Source organism: Vipera berus (genome assembly GCF_964194415.1).
Source record: "Vipera berus genome assembly, chromosome: 9".
In the NCBI taxonomy this organism is placed as follows: Eukaryota; Metazoa; Chordata; class Lepidosauria; order Squamata; family Viperidae; genus Vipera; species Vipera berus.
This window is the reverse complement of record NC_138212.1, coordinates 13228597-13245393: the sequence shown is the minus strand read 5'-3', so window position 1 is coordinate 13245393 and position 16797 is coordinate 13228597. Positions and strand designations below refer to the sequence as shown.

The following is a 16797-nucleotide window of genomic DNA, read 5'->3' as shown; positions in this document are numbered from 1 at the left end:
CAGCTTTCATATTCAGGTGGAAGGAAGTTGTGTGTTTGCTATGAAAATGCAAGCTTCTCAAAAGGTTTTACAAACAGCTAAAGCTTCATTCTTACAGCAGAAAGCATTTCCTAAATTATCAAGGAGGAAGAGTTATTTGAGAAAGCTGTAGACATTTTTTTAAGGGTGATGACACAAGAGGGTCTTTAACAGAAGCTCAAGCAATGAGCTAGAGCAGGGGTAGGCAACCTTTGGCTCTTTTATGACTCGTGGACTTCAACTCCCAGAATTCCTGAGCCAGCACTGGCTCAGGAATTCTGGGAGTTGAAGTCCACGAGTCATAAAAGAGCCAAGGTTGCCTACCCCTGAGCTAGAGAGATAGGAAATGTGGCAGCAATGGCTCTTAAAACAAGTTTGGCCAGCGAAAAGAAATGTCAGCCCAGACATTGTAATTCAATTTCTTGATTGAACACATGGTTTGAAGAATTTCAGAACAAGATATTTCTTCTGAACCCATGCCCAGCTCAAATATTTGGCTACATTGCTAGAATCAGAGCTTAATCTTGAGTCTTCACAAATAAATCTATTGCTTTCTTTGACTTAACTAAATAGAATTATTTCTGCTACCATTCAGCTTTGAGGTATCTTACTGATCATCTGCCTATAATCAGAGCTTTTGCTTTCTCCCACTTACAATCCAAAGTCTTTGAAGAAATTCAGAGGTAGAACATTCCCAAGACATAGTACTTCAACCTCTTCTTGAAGACATCAACTGAGGGGAAAGTCCCTGAATCCCTTATATTGAAGAAGAGATCCTGTGTCCTCCAGATGATGCACCCAATGGCATGGTCAATAATGATGGAGGCTGGGAAATACAGTCCAGCGTCATCTGCTGAGCCATGTAATCTCCCCTCCAATTGGTCCCCACTCCACTTTTAACTGCTTAACGCTTTTCAGTTGAAATTTATCCTTATCTGGAGTAGTGGAAGACAAGTTGTTTTCCTTTCTTATGTAAAAAAATCTTCAGGTATTTGAAGAATGGTATTAACATTGTCCGTCCACATTCCTTGATATTTTCCAGAAAACAAATCCACTTCTTCCAATCTTTCCTTTTAGAACGTGTCTAAATCCTTATCATATTTAGTATTGTTATTTGTAGTGTGCCAAATCCCTGAGGATTTTTGGTAGTTTACACATAAAATGCTTAAGAAATAAACAGATGTATACAAATAAAGATCCAGTGAATAATAAAAATGTAGAATAAAATTAGATGAACCAAACAAAGCTTTAATCAAATCAAGATGGAATCAAAGTTTGATTCGAGGCCCAAATGCCCTTAAAAGCAGCTTCTGGAAGGCAATCTGGGTGGGACACAAACACCTCCTGGGGATGGAGCCAGAGACCTTGCTATGAAATAACAACCACCACAATAATCACATCTCTTTTCCTTATAGACTGCACCCTGGGACTGCCGTGCCTCAGACTTTCCAACCGACAAGGACCCCAGTAAGTGGTTTATGATGGCCAAGTAATCCATCATCCAGAGTAGATGGTGGTTGTGAACATTTGTGCCAGTTGTAAATGGCAGGTGGTGGAACAATGGAGTCAGGGTGCTGGAGCTGAAGGAGAATCAGGGCAACTGCCCAATATGTTCATTTCTAAGGCTCTCCCTGCCAATAGCAAACTGGGAGCAGGAGCATCACTTCTGAAATGCAGAAACATTGATTCAGCTCCAGAAACCAAAGCCGGCAACCTGTACAAATCCTTCTGTACTTCCAGTTCTCACTAAGTCATAAGGTGACTAAATCTGGCAAAATCCGGAATGCCACTGTTTGCCCTTTGGTAATTAAATTGGCCCCCTTTAAAAATCTTGATTCTTCATTCTGAATGGGTCCGGGATATTTGAGGGAACACCTGCTGCCAGCATCAAGTTCCCTTCGTCCAGTGCGCTCACACAGGGAGGGTCTTCTCAGGGTGCCGCCAGTAAAAGATTGCCAGTGGATAACACCCAGGGGGAGAGCCTTTTCTGTGGGTGCACCTGCCCTCTGGAACCAGCTGCCCGTGGAGCTTAGGACTGCCCCTGACCTTCGTTCATTCCGCCGGGCCCTGAAGACTTGGCTCTTTGAGCTCTCCGGCCCAGGCTGAGAATTTTTAACTGGGGTTTTTATTTTCAGGGATAATTTAATCTTTGTAATTGTTTTTTTAACTTTTGTATTTTGTATTGGTTTGATTTTACACACCCTGTAAACCGCCCTGAGTCCTTCGGGAAAGGGTGGTATATAAATCTAATAAATTAATTCTGAGTGCAAGGGTGGCCTTTGCGAAAATAACATTGGAAAAAAAAATCTAAGGAAGACTTTTAATGTTAGAACTTTGCAAATATCCAGAGCATTTTGTTGTTGTAAGCCTCAGAGTGCTTTGACAAACAGCCTGGGCTGTCTAGCTCTGGGTGCAGTTGCAGTCACTGATGCAGTTTGGCTGAGGCCGATAAGGATCGGAAGATACGTTTGTGTTCAGATCATTAGTGTCCAGTGACCGCAGCAGATCACTTCTCTTTCTTTCTCTCTTAGGAGGCCAATCTCATGTCCAAGGATGCGGTCTGCTTCCCAGAGTCAGCTGTTGAAAACGCTTTAGGTAAAGACCCATCGGAAATGTGCAGCTGTGCTAGGGGGCAGCCACAAAACAGACACGGTGGGAAATGTATTCAATTGCATTAGTGTGTGGTTCTTTCTTTTGGGTGCAAATACCCACGTAGGTCCCCCTGAACTTGAGGGAGAGTTGGGGCTGCAGGGATCTGAGAGAGGCAGCAGCATTCATCTCCCTGTAGCCATTACAGTGGTACTTTGGTACTCATTGTTAATTGGGTCCGGGAGGCACAATGATTACCAAAAACGATGAGCACCAAACTAATTTTTCCAATAAGGGATAATAATGTGAGTCACAAGGCAGCTGACACGGACAGGTTCTAGCTTGTGCTTTAAGTACCAAACAAATGATGAGTACCGGGACAAAATTTTGCATCAAAATGCATTGAGTACCAAATTTGATGAGTTTCAAAGCAGCTAAATACCAAGGTATCGCTGCATTCTGATGAAAATTCACTCCTTCTCCCAATCAGGGTTCTTATTTTGAGGGAGAGAGTTTCCATTTGTACTCAAGAAAGGAACTGGGGAGGAAACAATATAGTGAAGGTCCCAGAAATAAGAATTCATCACTTGTGGCAGGGGTAGGCAACCTTGGCTCTTTTATGACTTGTGGACTTCAACTTCCAGAATTCCTGAGGCAGCATGGCTGGCTCAGGAATTCTGGGAGTTGAAGTCCACGAGTCATAAAATAGATAATGTTGCCTACCCCTAACTTTGGCAACCCTGGGATCTTCTCTCCCCGACCAGCTACTTGCTTGTTTCCAAAGCACGAAGCAAACCATGTACAAGAAGCCATAGTCAGCTTCTTCCTCTCCATCCCTACTTTGCATAAGCCCATTAGCAGCCATGCTTAAAGTTCTTTTAGCAAGTCCTAAAGTTGCCAGGCTTGAAGACCCCTTCTTTAGGAAAACAATCTTGTAAGATTTGGGGGAAGGATCCAAAACCATCTGATGACGAATGGGCACGTCCACTTTCTTTGAATGGGTGTCTGGGTGTTGGGTGCAAATGACATGGAGCTGGCTAGCTGGCATTCTGAACAGGAACATCCCATGTTGTGACATTTTGTGGCAAACTCATTTGTGCTGTGTCTTGAGACTGGAGGGCAGCATTAAACCTTGCACAGAACTGTCGATTTTCCAAGTCCCGTGCCTCATCTTGTCCCTATCCATTAACCCCACTGACCATTGCAGAGAGAAGCAGCTCATTCAGCAGTCTGAATTCCGAGATAGAGGGACAAGAACAGCCTGGAGTGGACCCATCTCTCAGAGACACAGTGCAGGTACAAAGGCAGAGATGGCCTCTTTTTTTTCTTTTTTAATGATCCTGTAATCCAGGGGTCTTCAAACTTGGCCCTTTTATGACTTGTGGACTTCAACTCCCAGAATTCCTCAGCCAGCGTGCCTGGCTGAGGAATTCTGGGAGTTGAAGTCCACAAGTCATAAAAGGGCCAAGTTTGAAGACTCCTGCTGTAATCCCTTGCACGCACGTGCACACGCACGCGCGCACACACTTTTGAACGCAGGCATCAGAATTTCATTTTTAAATTTTTTAAATGTGTGCCAGTGTGTGTTCACAGAAAAAAAAGTGACAATAAAGGTTATCCTGTCCTGCCTGGTGACATCCAAACTAAAATTTTGTCTCCATTTCTCCGCTCCCTGAATAGGGATTGGTAAAACTGAATTTTTGCTATGTAACCTCCAACTGGGAATTCACATATAGAAGGGCATACTACAGTTGTGATGTACTGTCTCTTCTTGCATGTATCCTTCTGCAGCTGGAATTTCACAGTGATGGATTTTAAGATTAGGAGATTACCCTGTTGCAGGCAGGTTATGAAAACAATTCTTCCTTTTTTCTTCTCCCAATTATTTCAAAACCTTAGAATAACAACGGATTGGAAAATGGACAAGAGTCAGCTTTGGTTTCTTCACCTTCAAGGGAGAATCCCGTGAGCCCCCCAAATAAAGGGCTAAATACTAGCTCCTCCGCCTCCAGTTTGAGTTCATCCACGGTACGTGATTTCATGGTTGCAGTAAAAATATAACTTTTAGCTAAAAACTATATTATATAGGGTGATGATGCAAAAAATGTTGCTGGAATTCATAATGATCATAATATTTATAATACCTGAAGACAACAAAGAGAAGAGAAAGAACAATTCTAAATGGCATTGATAGAGATCTGCGTATTTCTTTATATCCCATATTATACTATATTGTGCCAGTTGCACACTTTAGGTCAATATTAAAATAATCACAATTAAATTCAGAGTATTAGACAGCATTTCACAGCTAAATTCTAAATAATAAACTAGAATTAAAAATTGTAATAATTTCTGCTTACTGCAAGGAATTTGCTGAATTTAGAAGATCATAAAGAGATCAATATCTTAATCTTAATTACTAATATGAGGAAAATTGATCCACAGTAGAAACCACAAGTTTATAGTCCAAAAATGGATTCCATGCTGAATTAAATTCTATATCAGATATAGAATTTATATTTTCCAAATATAAAATTAGCTTTGGTCTCAGTGAATAGGTTTGGGGGGAAACTTAAGGTTTGTCTTGGCATTTAAAAATGTGTTAAGCCTTGTTTAGGATTTCTGTTTCTCTGTGGTTCTTCTTCTCCAAGTGGCAGGAAATGGGGTCATCCGTTTTTAGCAGTTATGGGCAAAATAGATTCCAAGAATTGCAAAAATGATCCTTGGGGCGAAGGAGTTACAGACTGCTTCAGTAGAAAATACTAATTTCCCTGTTACCTTTTACCTGGATGATTTTTCAACTTGAGGATTGGAATGAATGTTGGATGTCTCCTAGTCTAAAGCACTGCTCAGGACAGATATCTGCAGATCATCCCAGACAAATGCCTGTTTGAATAACTCCAGGAGGCAGGCTGTTCCACTAACTCCTTGGTCAGAAAATAACTCGCTTATTTCAAGTTTGGATATATCTGCATGCAACTCTTTCAGGGTTTGCTTCTTATCCTGCCTTCAGACACTGCAGAGAATAAATCTACATTCTCTTCCTGGTGACAGCCCTTCAAGAACTGGAAGACTGCCACCGTGTCTCTCCTTAAGCTTTTCTTCTTTAGGTTAAATGTACCCAGTGGTTTAAAATTATAATTCTTAGGATTCAGCCTCCAGGTCTCTCACCATTTTGCTTGCTCTTCTTTGCACCTTTTTCCAGCCTCTTTTCATGGTGCCTCTACCCCTAAGTGGAGGGAATATTTAGATGCAGGAGAACGTCTCTGAGACTCCCAGTTAATTTTGGTCTCTCCTCCCCTTTCCACTCCCCTCCCCTCCGCCTCTCCTTCACTATCATCTCCTCTCCCCTCTTCCCTCCCCTCCCTTCTCCTCCCCTCCCCTATCTCCCCCTCCCCCTCCTGAGGAAAACAATTGCAGTAAGCAATTGTTTGTTTTGGGCTGGGTGTAGTATACGTATTGAACAGTGTTCAGTTTTTTATTGTTTTCAATTTCCTGGAAAGATTTCACACTCTTGAGGCCAAAACATTGTCCTTGACCTACTTTGGGAATCTGTCCCTTCCTTTCTTGACCCTTGACTGTTCTCATCTTACTGCAGATGAGTGGCAGTATGGCGAGCATGTTCAGTGACAATGATATTGGGAGCATCGAGGTCCGTGGTTGCATCCAGTTCTCCTTGCGCTATGACTCCTCCAAGAAGGAACTCCACGTCCAGATCATTCAGTGCCGGGATCTTGCTGAAGCTAAAAAACAGCGCTCAGATCCGTACGTTTGGGGAAGGGGCTGGTTCTTAGATGCAGACCAACAGTTCTCGCATCCTTGAAGGCTGATGGGCATCTGGGTGTGTGTCTCATAATTTATGAAGAATAGCTGTTCAGGTCTTTCAATGGACTTGCAGCCGCTGCTAGCAGGATGATACCATAGTCAAACTTTGATTTAATAGACCTTCCTTTAGCAGATTGTGTTTTACTCGAGGAAATCTGGATTTGGACCTTCCCACAAACAATAAATTAAATTTGGATATTTTGATAGCTTTTGCACTGGTGTAAAACTCCAGGAATTATTTGCACAAATTGGCATCATTTGCATAACCACGTCATATAAATTTTACATAATGATATACTTAGGCAAATGAGGTCAACTTAAAAACAAATCCTGCAAATTGATTGCTTGTCTGTAAATTTACATCAGTCACGATTGGCCCAAGGCCATTATTCAAACCTGTTTGTACATCATTTGTGATACGAATGGTGTATTTTATAGAAATGTCTCAGATGATTAAAAGCTCATTCCAGGGCACCAGGTGCCAAATTCGGGCAAGCCTCTCATGGTGACTTACACTGACTTTGCAATGCCTTTCTCACCCACCCAGATATGTCAAAACCTACCTGCTGCCTGACAGATCCAATCACAGCAAGAGGAAAACCGCTGTCAAGAAGAGAAGTTTAGATCCTATCTTTAATGAGACGCTTAAGGTGAGGGAGAAGCAGTAGCTTCTAATGTTAGCTCCTACTAATCAAAAGCACAGTGGCGTGCAAAGTCACCTTTCCAAGGCCTTCCAGCCTTCTCTAGACATTCTCTCTTTCTCCCGGAATTGCTCATCCAGACATTTTCTGGCGCAATGATTCGGTAGCTTTTTGACAATAAGCCACTCCCAGAACACTACAGAACTCTGTTTCTCTTCCAGAAAACTGACTTCTGGAAAACTCTTTTGAGTCCCTCTTGCTCAGTGTGGTTCTGGAAGAACAGAACATTCCTGAGAACATCAGAATGGTTTTTAACTTTTATACTCGACCAATCTAAAGCAACGTTTCTCAACCTTTGCAACTTGAAGATAGGTGGACTTCAGCTCCCAGGCTCGAGAATTCTGGGAGTTGAAGTCCACCCATCTTCAAGTTGCCGAGGTTGAGAAACACTGACCTAAAGCATTTTACACGAGTGGGCGGGGAAAGAATGAAGCAGGCACAGGTAGTCCTGGACTTACAGCCATTTGCTTAGTGACCGTTTGAAGTTACAACAATACTGAAATGTGTGACTTATGATTGTTTTTCCACACTTATGACTGGTGCAGCATCCCCATGGTCACATGATTAAAATTTGGATGCTTGACAACCGGCTCATATTTATGATGGTTGCAATGTCCCGGGGTCATGCGATCACCTTTTGCAAACTTCTGACAAGCAAAGACTCTGGGGGAGCGAGATTCCCTTAACAAACTGTGTTACTAACTTAACTGCAGTGATTCACTTAGCAACTGTGGCAAAAAAGGTCATAACATAGGGCAAAATCCACTTAACTGCCTTGCTTAGCAACAGAAATTTTGGGCTCAGTTGTAGTCATAAGTCAGGGACTACTTATATAGAGGAAGATGAACTAAGGTCTGGAACATGAGCAGCTGATGGGGTGCCTATATCTCCTAATTTACAGTCTTCCTACATTGCCACCAATATTCCGCATTCTCACCTCTCAACAAAGGTGAAAGCCAGAGCTTCTGAAGCGACAAGGTCCCATTCCCTCTTTGATTGCCCACTCAAAACAAAGGGAAAAGAAACTTCAGAGGGTCAGTCTCATTACATTTTCTGGGAATGTGAACAGGAGGCTTCTTGCAGCCCTCCAGCCAATGGGGAGGCTAAGATGTAGTCCTGATCTTTTGCCCACTCCTGCCCTACATGATAAAATTAGAAATATATCGAGGTTGGAGAGGAGTCACTTAAGGGGAAGATGCTCACTGTTTTCTGCTATCTGAATCAGGAATGGGAAGACACTGTCTTTCAGATGTTTCTGAACAATTGCTCCATATCAGAGTTCCCCAACTCCCGGGCTGCGGACCAGTAACAGTTTGCAGCCTGTTGGGAACTGGGCCACGCAAGCAAATGAAGTGTCATCTGCACCAAGTAGCGCGTGAAACCACCTCCTTCCCCACTCCCAACCCATGGACATTTTTTTCCCTGTGGAATTAGTCCCTGATGCCCCAAAGGTTGGGGGCTGCTGCTCTATATGACTGTTGGGTGGAAAGTTGGAATGTTCCTTAAAGTTGTTTATTTTTTCCTCTTCCCTTTTCTCCTGTTTTCGCCCCCAATCTTGACCTACAGTATAAGATTGAAAAGGCTGAACTCCAGGGTAGGATCTTGAACCTGTCTGTCTGGCATCATGATTCACTGGGCCGAAACCTTTTCCTGGGAGAAGTGGAGATGGCCTTAAATACCTGGGACTGGAGCAACACAGGTCCAAAGTGGTTCAACCTTCAGCCCAAGGTAAGTGACCCTGGCTGGCCCAGATTATGGGAAAAATGGGTCTCCTCGTATTAGTCTCCTGTAGCATCTCACCTTGCGTAACAGCAGAAGAGGAAGTTTTGTATGTGAGTGATGGAGATTAGTTCTATTAGATATCTAATTCTCCATGAAAGTGGGTATCAGAATGTCTTCCACACAGAAAAGTAGATGTTATAGCTTTCTCCTCAGCGTTTTAGTTCTGCTCTGCTAAGCTAACTGATTCTGTACGGAGAGCAGTTATATTCTTTGAGTTTCTATCAGAGGTTTGAAAGTCATATAGGTCAGATCAGCCTACCATCCTGATGAACAAGGAAACGCTTTATCTCGCAAACTTTCCCAAAATATTTCCTTCTCTCCTTCTGATCAACATCACACATTGCTTAGTACTTCTTTTTTGGGCCATGATTAAATAAATAAACTTTAGTGCTTGGACTGCCACTGCCACCAAAACCCTGGCTTCAGCCAGATTTCTTCGTTTGCTTGTTTATAGCACTTAGGTACCCCACTGCTGAATTGGAAAGGTTCCCAGATCAATTAATACTAAAAACCAACAATGTCGCTTTTCCTTAGGTCTAAATCTAAACAAGGCTTAACATGAAAGAAAAAAAAAGCAATAAGGAAAACAAAGTGATCCAGGCACCACTCTTTTTTTAAAAAAATAGTTTTTGTTATTAAAAGATTTTACGTGTACAGTGAGAAATACATTCAAAGAAAACAATACATGAAATGTGAAAAAAGGGAAAGAAAGGAAGAGACAAAAAAAGGAGATAGGAAATACTGTAACAGAAAACATGAATGAGAGAGAGAGAGAGAGAGATTGTGACTTACGATTTGAATGATTAGAAATAATTAATTATAGAAAGAAGGGAATTATGGTGTGATCTTAACAGACGTTTAATTAGAATTATATAACTACTGAGAAGATCAGAATCCCTGGACAAGTCCTTTTGCTTATCTTCAGAGAACCATTGGATCACTTAACCTTTGAAATTTGGTCTCCAATTAAGTTCAGTTGGTAACCACAGGAAGTAGTGGAGACGACAGTGCCCTGTTGTCTGCTCCCATTGAAGGTCACGTTGAGACAGGAGTTAATTTTCTGTAGGTGTAGAGGCAAATGTGGCTCTTTCTTTTTTTTTAAAATTTATTTATTTATTTAGTGTATGGCATATATAAAGGTCATGCAATCACTGATATACCAATTTAATTTAAAGCATCAGCAAATATGTATGAATGCATGTATATAAGTTATGCAGACAATACAATGTATTTTATTATTTTTTTTATTTTAATTCCATTTATATCCCGCCCTTCTCCGAAGACTCAGGGCGGCTTTACAAACTTAGCAGTAGCCTTCATTCTATGCACATGCCTGCTTATTAGGGCTTCCACACACACCCCAAGCGGCATTACTACAAAGTCAACTTATGTAGGACATAATATATTAAATTATGATACAACCATAATAAAATCACAATATGAAGCCATATAATTGCAAAGGGATAGATGTTATAATTCAATCAAGGGAAGAAGTCCACTGAGTCATAGGGCCACTGCAAATTGTGGTTCAACACAGAGTGCAAGTGATAGGTGGTGAAACCTCCCAGCTTCAATACCTTATCATAGAATCCGACTATTGCCCTGTTTTGCAATCACACTCTTTGAGGGCGGCGAAATAGACAGCTTTATGTATACATGTAGTCCTTGACTTACAAGAGTTCATTTAATGACCGTTTGAAGTTAGAACAGGACACTGAAAAAAGTGACTTATGATTGTTTTTCACACTTACGACCCTTGCAGCATTCCCCATGATAATATGATCCAAATTCAGAAGCTGGGAAACTGATACCATATTTGTGATAGTTGCAGTGTCCAGGGGTCAGGGGATCACCTTTTGCAACCTTCTGACAAGCAAAATTAATGGGGAAGCCAGATTCACTAAACAGCCGTGTTATTAACTTGACAACCGCACTGGTTTCCTTAACAACTGTGGCAAGAAAGGTCATAAAATGGGGCAAGGATTACCTGGATGCTGCTGAAATACATGGAAAGGCTGCAAAAGGCCTCTTATGGATTGGCAATTACTGTAGTTCAAAAGAGTAGCGGAGCAAGGACAACTGTTGGTTCTTATAGTAGATTGAGTTAAAGGTAAAGGTAAAGGTTCCCTCGTACATGCGTGCTAGTCGTTTCCGACTCTAGGGGCCGGTGCTCATCTCCGTTTGAAAGCCGAAGAGCCAGCGCTTGTCCGAGGACGTCTCCGTGGTCATGTGGCCGGCATGACTAGACGCCAAAGGCGCACGGAGCGCTGTTACCTTCCCACCGTAGTGGTCCCTATTTTTCTACTTGCATTTTTACATGCTTTCGAACTGCTAGGTTGGCAGAAGCTGGGACGAGTAACAGGCGCTCACTCTGTTACGCGGCACTCGGAATTCGACCCGCCAAACTGCCGACCTTCTGATTAACAAGCTCAGCGTCCTAACCCACTGAGCCACCGCATCCCTTAGATTGAGTTAGTCTCCCCCAAATATTTTTGCTGGCTGATGCTCGTTTTGGGATGGGCAGTGAGATGGCCAAAATGGCTGACAAATGGTGACTAATAAAAAGGAAGAGTGCTCCAGATGTTAGCTTGACATTTTATTCATTTATTAAAGGTTTATGACGGTCACCTCCCCTACAAAGTGACTCTAGGTCAGGGGTAGGCAACTTTGGCTCTTTTACGACTCGTGGACTTCAACTCCCAGAATTCCTGAGCCAGCGTGGCTCAGCTTGGAAACCTCTCCCTTTCCCCTCAGCATGGCTGGCTTAGGAATTCTGGGAGTTGAAGTCCACGAGTCATAAAAGAGCCAAGGTTGCCTACCTGTGTCCTAGGTGGCTAGATTTGCTAAATTTGGCACAAAATGGCAAATTCAGTTCAGAATAGCCAAATGTCAATAATACATACTGAGGCAAATATAGGTAGTCTTTCAGCTACAACAAGTGAGCCTAAAATTTCTCTTGCTAAGCAAGGCAGTTGTTAAGTGCATTTTCTCCCATTTTATGACCTTTTTTTTAACCAGAGTTATTAAGCGAATTGCTGCAGTTAAGTGAGTCACCTGGTTAAGTGAATCTGGCTACTCGCATTGACTTTGTTTGCCAGAAGCTGGCTGGGAAGTTTACGAATGGCGACCACATGACCCCAGGACAGTGTAACTGTCATAAATGCATCCCAGTTGCCATTGGCCCAAATTTTGATTATGTGACCATGGGGATGCTGCAATGGTTGTAAGTGTGAAAAACAGCCATAAGTCATGTTTTTCAGTGTGATTGTAACTTCGAACAGTCACTAAGCAAATGGTTGTAAATCGAGGATTACCTGTTGGCCATTGCCTTAGTATTGTGATTAACCAAGAAAAATAACTTGTGGAGATAAGCTTGGCTTAATACAGCTGACCTACATAACTTGTGTGGTTCCAAAGTCTAAAGCAGTTATAGCTGGTTGGAGAATTCTGGGAGTTGAAGTCCATACATCATAAAGTTGCTGAGGTCGACAAATACTGGCCTAAAAGCATATTATTTTCATGGATGTGACAGAATAGAGAAGGCAGGCACTATTTGCCACCTTGCAACATGTTCCCCCAGACAGACAAACTATAGTTGTGACAATTTGAAGCTAGGAAACTACTGGGTTTTTCAACAGAGAGAATTTCTCCAGGGAAGGGAAGTTGAAATGGTCTAAGAAGCTAACGGGTTTAAATTGGATTCAGAGAAGGAAGAGAAACTAAGAGAAAATGACTAGCAAGCAAAGAGGAAATTACACAGTCATGAGCTGCTGAACAGAGACAATTTCCAGGGCAATTCAAGATCACTGAAAATGAGTTGACGTGGAAACCAGGAGGAGAATGACATGGCATGGGATCTGTGTACTTGGCACAGATGCTCAGCAGGAGAAGAGGATCTGAAGACAATGAAAAGAAGATCAAGGTTGCCTAGCCAACGGCAGGTGCTATTTTTTTATTTGAAGTCCTTGATTAACTCTTTGGGGAATGTAATAATGCCTAGGTGCTTAGCTAAGGCTTAGGATCGTTGTGCTTTCATAGTAGAAGGAGTTCTAATGCAGGCAGGAAGATAATTAATGGTATGGCAATTAGGCCATAAAGCAAGCTAGCATAGGAGGACAGAAAAAGAGAGAGAGGGGTGAATCTCTGGTGTGCGTTAGCTGGATGTTGCTTGCGTAGTTATGCGACTGAGTCAGCCTCAATTAGAAACTGTCTGTCTTCTATCATTGATCTGCTATGCATTAAGAAACTGTGACCTGGTTCACAAGAATAGCCTTGCATTCAGTGTCCTGTCTGATCAATCCTGAGAAGGGCATGTGTTTGCAATTGTCCTAGAGAAATATCGCACGTGTGGGCACACGGACAAACACACATATGACCATTGTAAATTTTACCTACCATGTAAAGCTGTTCCTTGAGGATCTACTTGGGAAAAGATCAGAGAACAGAGGGAGGAATCTGCTGTTAAACCTCACTATTATATATATATATTTATTTATTTATTTATTTTATTTTAATTCCATTTATATCCCGCCCTTCTCCGAAGACTCAGGGCGGCTTACAAGCTTAGCAGTATATATATATATATACACACACACATACACACACATACACACGCCATTGTGCTCCTGCTCCTGGTTTGCATCAGCACCAGCCATCCCTGGACAGCTCCCACATCTCCAGTTTCCTGGGCTTCCCGTAGCATCCTTGTTAGGATTTCCCATAATAGTCCCCAGCAGCCTTCCCCCAAACTGTAACCCTGCAGATGTTCTCAGATTGCAGCTCCATGGTGGTGATTCTGAGAATGTAATTCCAACGTTTTCTTTTGTATAACTTTATTGATTTCCCAAAAACGTACAAAGTTAAAAAATAAGCAGAAAAAGATTCTGAAAAAAAAAGCTCAGGAAAATAAAGAGATAAAAGTGAGGAGAAGAGAGTGAGGAAAAAATAAGAGAGAAAAAGACTGACTTCCAACTTTCTTTGGTACAGATATAGGTTTTTAAAAAAAATACATCAAACTCGTACCCAAAGTTTAATATTTATTTCAGTTTCTTGCAAAAAGTCCAAAAATGATTTTCAAGTAGAAATAAAATTTGTCAGAGTCTTTCCTTTCATCAAGGCTGTCACATTTTGCATCTCTGCCAATTCCACCAGCTTCATCCATTTTCCCATTAGGGCTATTTTCTAAGTTCTTCCACCTTTAAGCATATAAAAGCCTCACTGCCATTATCGTGTATAAAAACAAAGTTCCATAAGATGTTTCCATTTGTTTATCCATTAATCCCAAAACAAAAGCCTCTGATTTGAATTGTACATTCACTTTTAAATCTGCGTCAAAATGCATAGTTGATCCCAATATTTTCTAGCTTTGTTGCATGTCTACTAAAGATGAAACAATGTTCCTTCGTTTTGATTACATTTCCAACAAATATTTCAAGTTATACATTTTTTACAATTTATCCAGTGTCATATACCAATGATACTGTAGGTGTAGGAGAAGCAGAGCCTGGCGGTGTAATCATGAGGGGACTTAGCCTAGAATTGTTACATGTTCATAAACGCTCCAAGTCCAGCCCCTTTTGAATTCCTTTGACTGTTCTCTAGCTCCAATTTAGTGCTGACCATTAGTTGACTAGATTCTTGTGTATAAGCTTGAGCAATAAATCATCTTAATTGGAACTTAACGTATTGTCCTGATTCTTTGTGCCTAACAGATACATCGTTTTATAAAAATTCTCTTTAAAATGATACCGGTAATTCAATGTAAATTTCAGCCCTTTGTTCCACATACTTTTCCACTAGATACAATTCCAATATTTTCAGTGAATGCCTGCTGGAATAAAACTGCCCTATAGCAATGTAACATTGTGGACATAAGCTATATAATGCAATTAGAAGCATCAATAGAGAGTTGTGCAATTTGCCTGGAGTTCTTTCAAACCTACAACCATTTTTTGAGCAGTGTTTTCATAGAATTATATAGTAAATTTTAGATATGCTTAATATAATTTTAGTGTTTACATTATAATTTAGTATAAGCTATATCCTGGATTTCCCATATTAGATGCTAGATACGTTATTTTACAAATGTATTTTAACTCTTGTCTTAAATTTTGTTTATTATCTGTACTGGTCTTTGACCACAGTAAATTGCATTTAATGACTGATTGATTGAATCATCTAGTAAGAAGAAACCTTGGAACACATAACCACATTCCTGCTGTTGGCTGAATTTCTCCTTCCCACTTTTTCAGATTCCTGCTACACCAGATATGGTCCCCAACCGTGGTAAACTCAACCTGGCCCTGAAATTTATTCCAGCTGGTTCAGAAGGTGAGATTTAAATATCCCTGGGTTTTTTTTACGCATTCTCCTTACCTACTATAGTTTCAGACTGGAACAGAAATGTCCATTCCTTCTGCAATACCTACCATTATGACTCCCAAAGGAACCATATCCTTAACTGACCTCAAATAGAGTCGTGAGAATTAATAAAACCAGTATTTCATTGAGTCATATGACTGGAAGGAAGCTTGGCGGACTATTAGTCCAACGCTGTAGCCAAGAACAGACATCATCATCATCATCATCATCATCATCATCATCATAATAATAATAATAATAATAATAAAGTTGGAAGGGACCTTGGAGGTCATTTAGTCCAACCCCCTGCTCAGGCAGGAAACCTTATACCATTTCAGGCAAATGGCTGTCCAGTCTCTTCTTAAAAACCTCCAGTGTTGGAGCATTCACCACCTCTGGAGGCAGGTTGTTCCACTGGTTAATTGTTCTAACTGTCAGGAAGTTTCTCCTTAGTTCTAGGTTTCTTCTCTCCTTGACTAGTTTCCATCCGTTGCTTCTTGTCCTGCCTTCAGGTGCTTTGGAGAATAGCTTGACTCCCTCTTCTTTGTGGTAGCCCCTGAGATATTGGAACACTGCTATCATGTCACCCCTCATGCTATCATGTCACCCCTTATGATACCTTAAAGAATAACAGTTCATTGTTTTTTGGAGGGATCCAAGGGACTTTGACTCCAGAAATCATTAGTTAATCAACTATGGGCAATGGAAGAAGCTCAGGTTCTAAAATCTGGAGTAAGTGACACAGTTCTTGAATTTTTGGATGATTTTGGCTAGGGAGGGTAGAGGTTGGTATCGTGTTGAGGGTGGATGGTATGCTTTCCACAGTCCTCTTTCTTAACACAACTTTATTTCAGAGCCAGGACTTCCTCCCACTGGAGAGCTTCATATGTGGGTCAAGAATGCAGAGAATCTTGTTCCTCGGTCGGGGACCACGGTAGATACCTTCGTTCAATGGTAACTATCAGTAGTTGCAAGTCTTTTGTAATGGAGAAAGACTTGGGTTGGCTAAGCAACTGAAGGCCAGGCTGGTTCAATTATTACATAGCTTGATGTATATCTAGATGTTTCTTTGTCTTTCTCAGTAGGACAATCAGAATTATTCATTATTAGTCCTGTCTGCCTTTTTTTCTCCCTCCCTCCCTCCCTCACCAGAAAGACAATAGATTTCTTCTCTCCTTGTTCTTTCTGCAGAAACTTTTTGATGTCAGGAAAATAAATGTACTTAAAATAAATCTGTTTATCTATCTATCATCTATCTATCTATCATCTATCTATCTATCTATCTATCTATCTATCTATCTATCTATCTATCTATCTATACTTTGAAGGGTTATAGTTGGTTATAGAAGTTGCTCATGACTGTTTATTCAGAGCTCCTTTTTTTAAAAAAAGAATTGATGTCACACTTATTGTGTTTACAGGCCACAACTGGCCAGATTAGTTGCTTCCCCATAGTAAACAACACAGCGAATGGCATCCGACAGCCGTGGATGCTCTGTTGACAGTAGCTGGTTTCTTATGG

The 16797-nt window shown here is 41.2% G+C and overlaps 1 protein-coding gene across 3 annotated transcripts in view; it reads left to right on the top strand.

Moving 5' to 3' along the window:
• The window catches only part of SYTL1 (synaptotagmin like 1), a 44572-nt gene that overhangs the window by 21875 nt on the left and 5900 nt on the right, over positions 1-16797 (top strand). For all 3 annotated transcript variants that reach the window (XM_081334640.1, XM_081334639.1, XM_081334638.1), the window contains exons 5-13: positions 1434-1485; positions 2550-2613; positions 3815-3903; positions 4507-4635; positions 6206-6372; positions 6980-7082; positions 8700-8861; positions 15167-15245; positions 16130-16229. In XM_081334640.1, coding sequence (XP_081190766.1) covers positions 1434-1485; positions 2550-2613; positions 3815-3903; positions 4507-4635; positions 6206-6372; positions 6980-7082; positions 8700-8861; positions 15167-15245; positions 16130-16229 — 945 coding nt within the window. The remainder of the gene's footprint in view (positions 1-1433; positions 1486-2549; positions 2614-3814; positions 3904-4506; positions 4636-6205; positions 6373-6979; positions 7083-8699; positions 8862-15166; positions 15246-16129; positions 16230-16797) is intronic.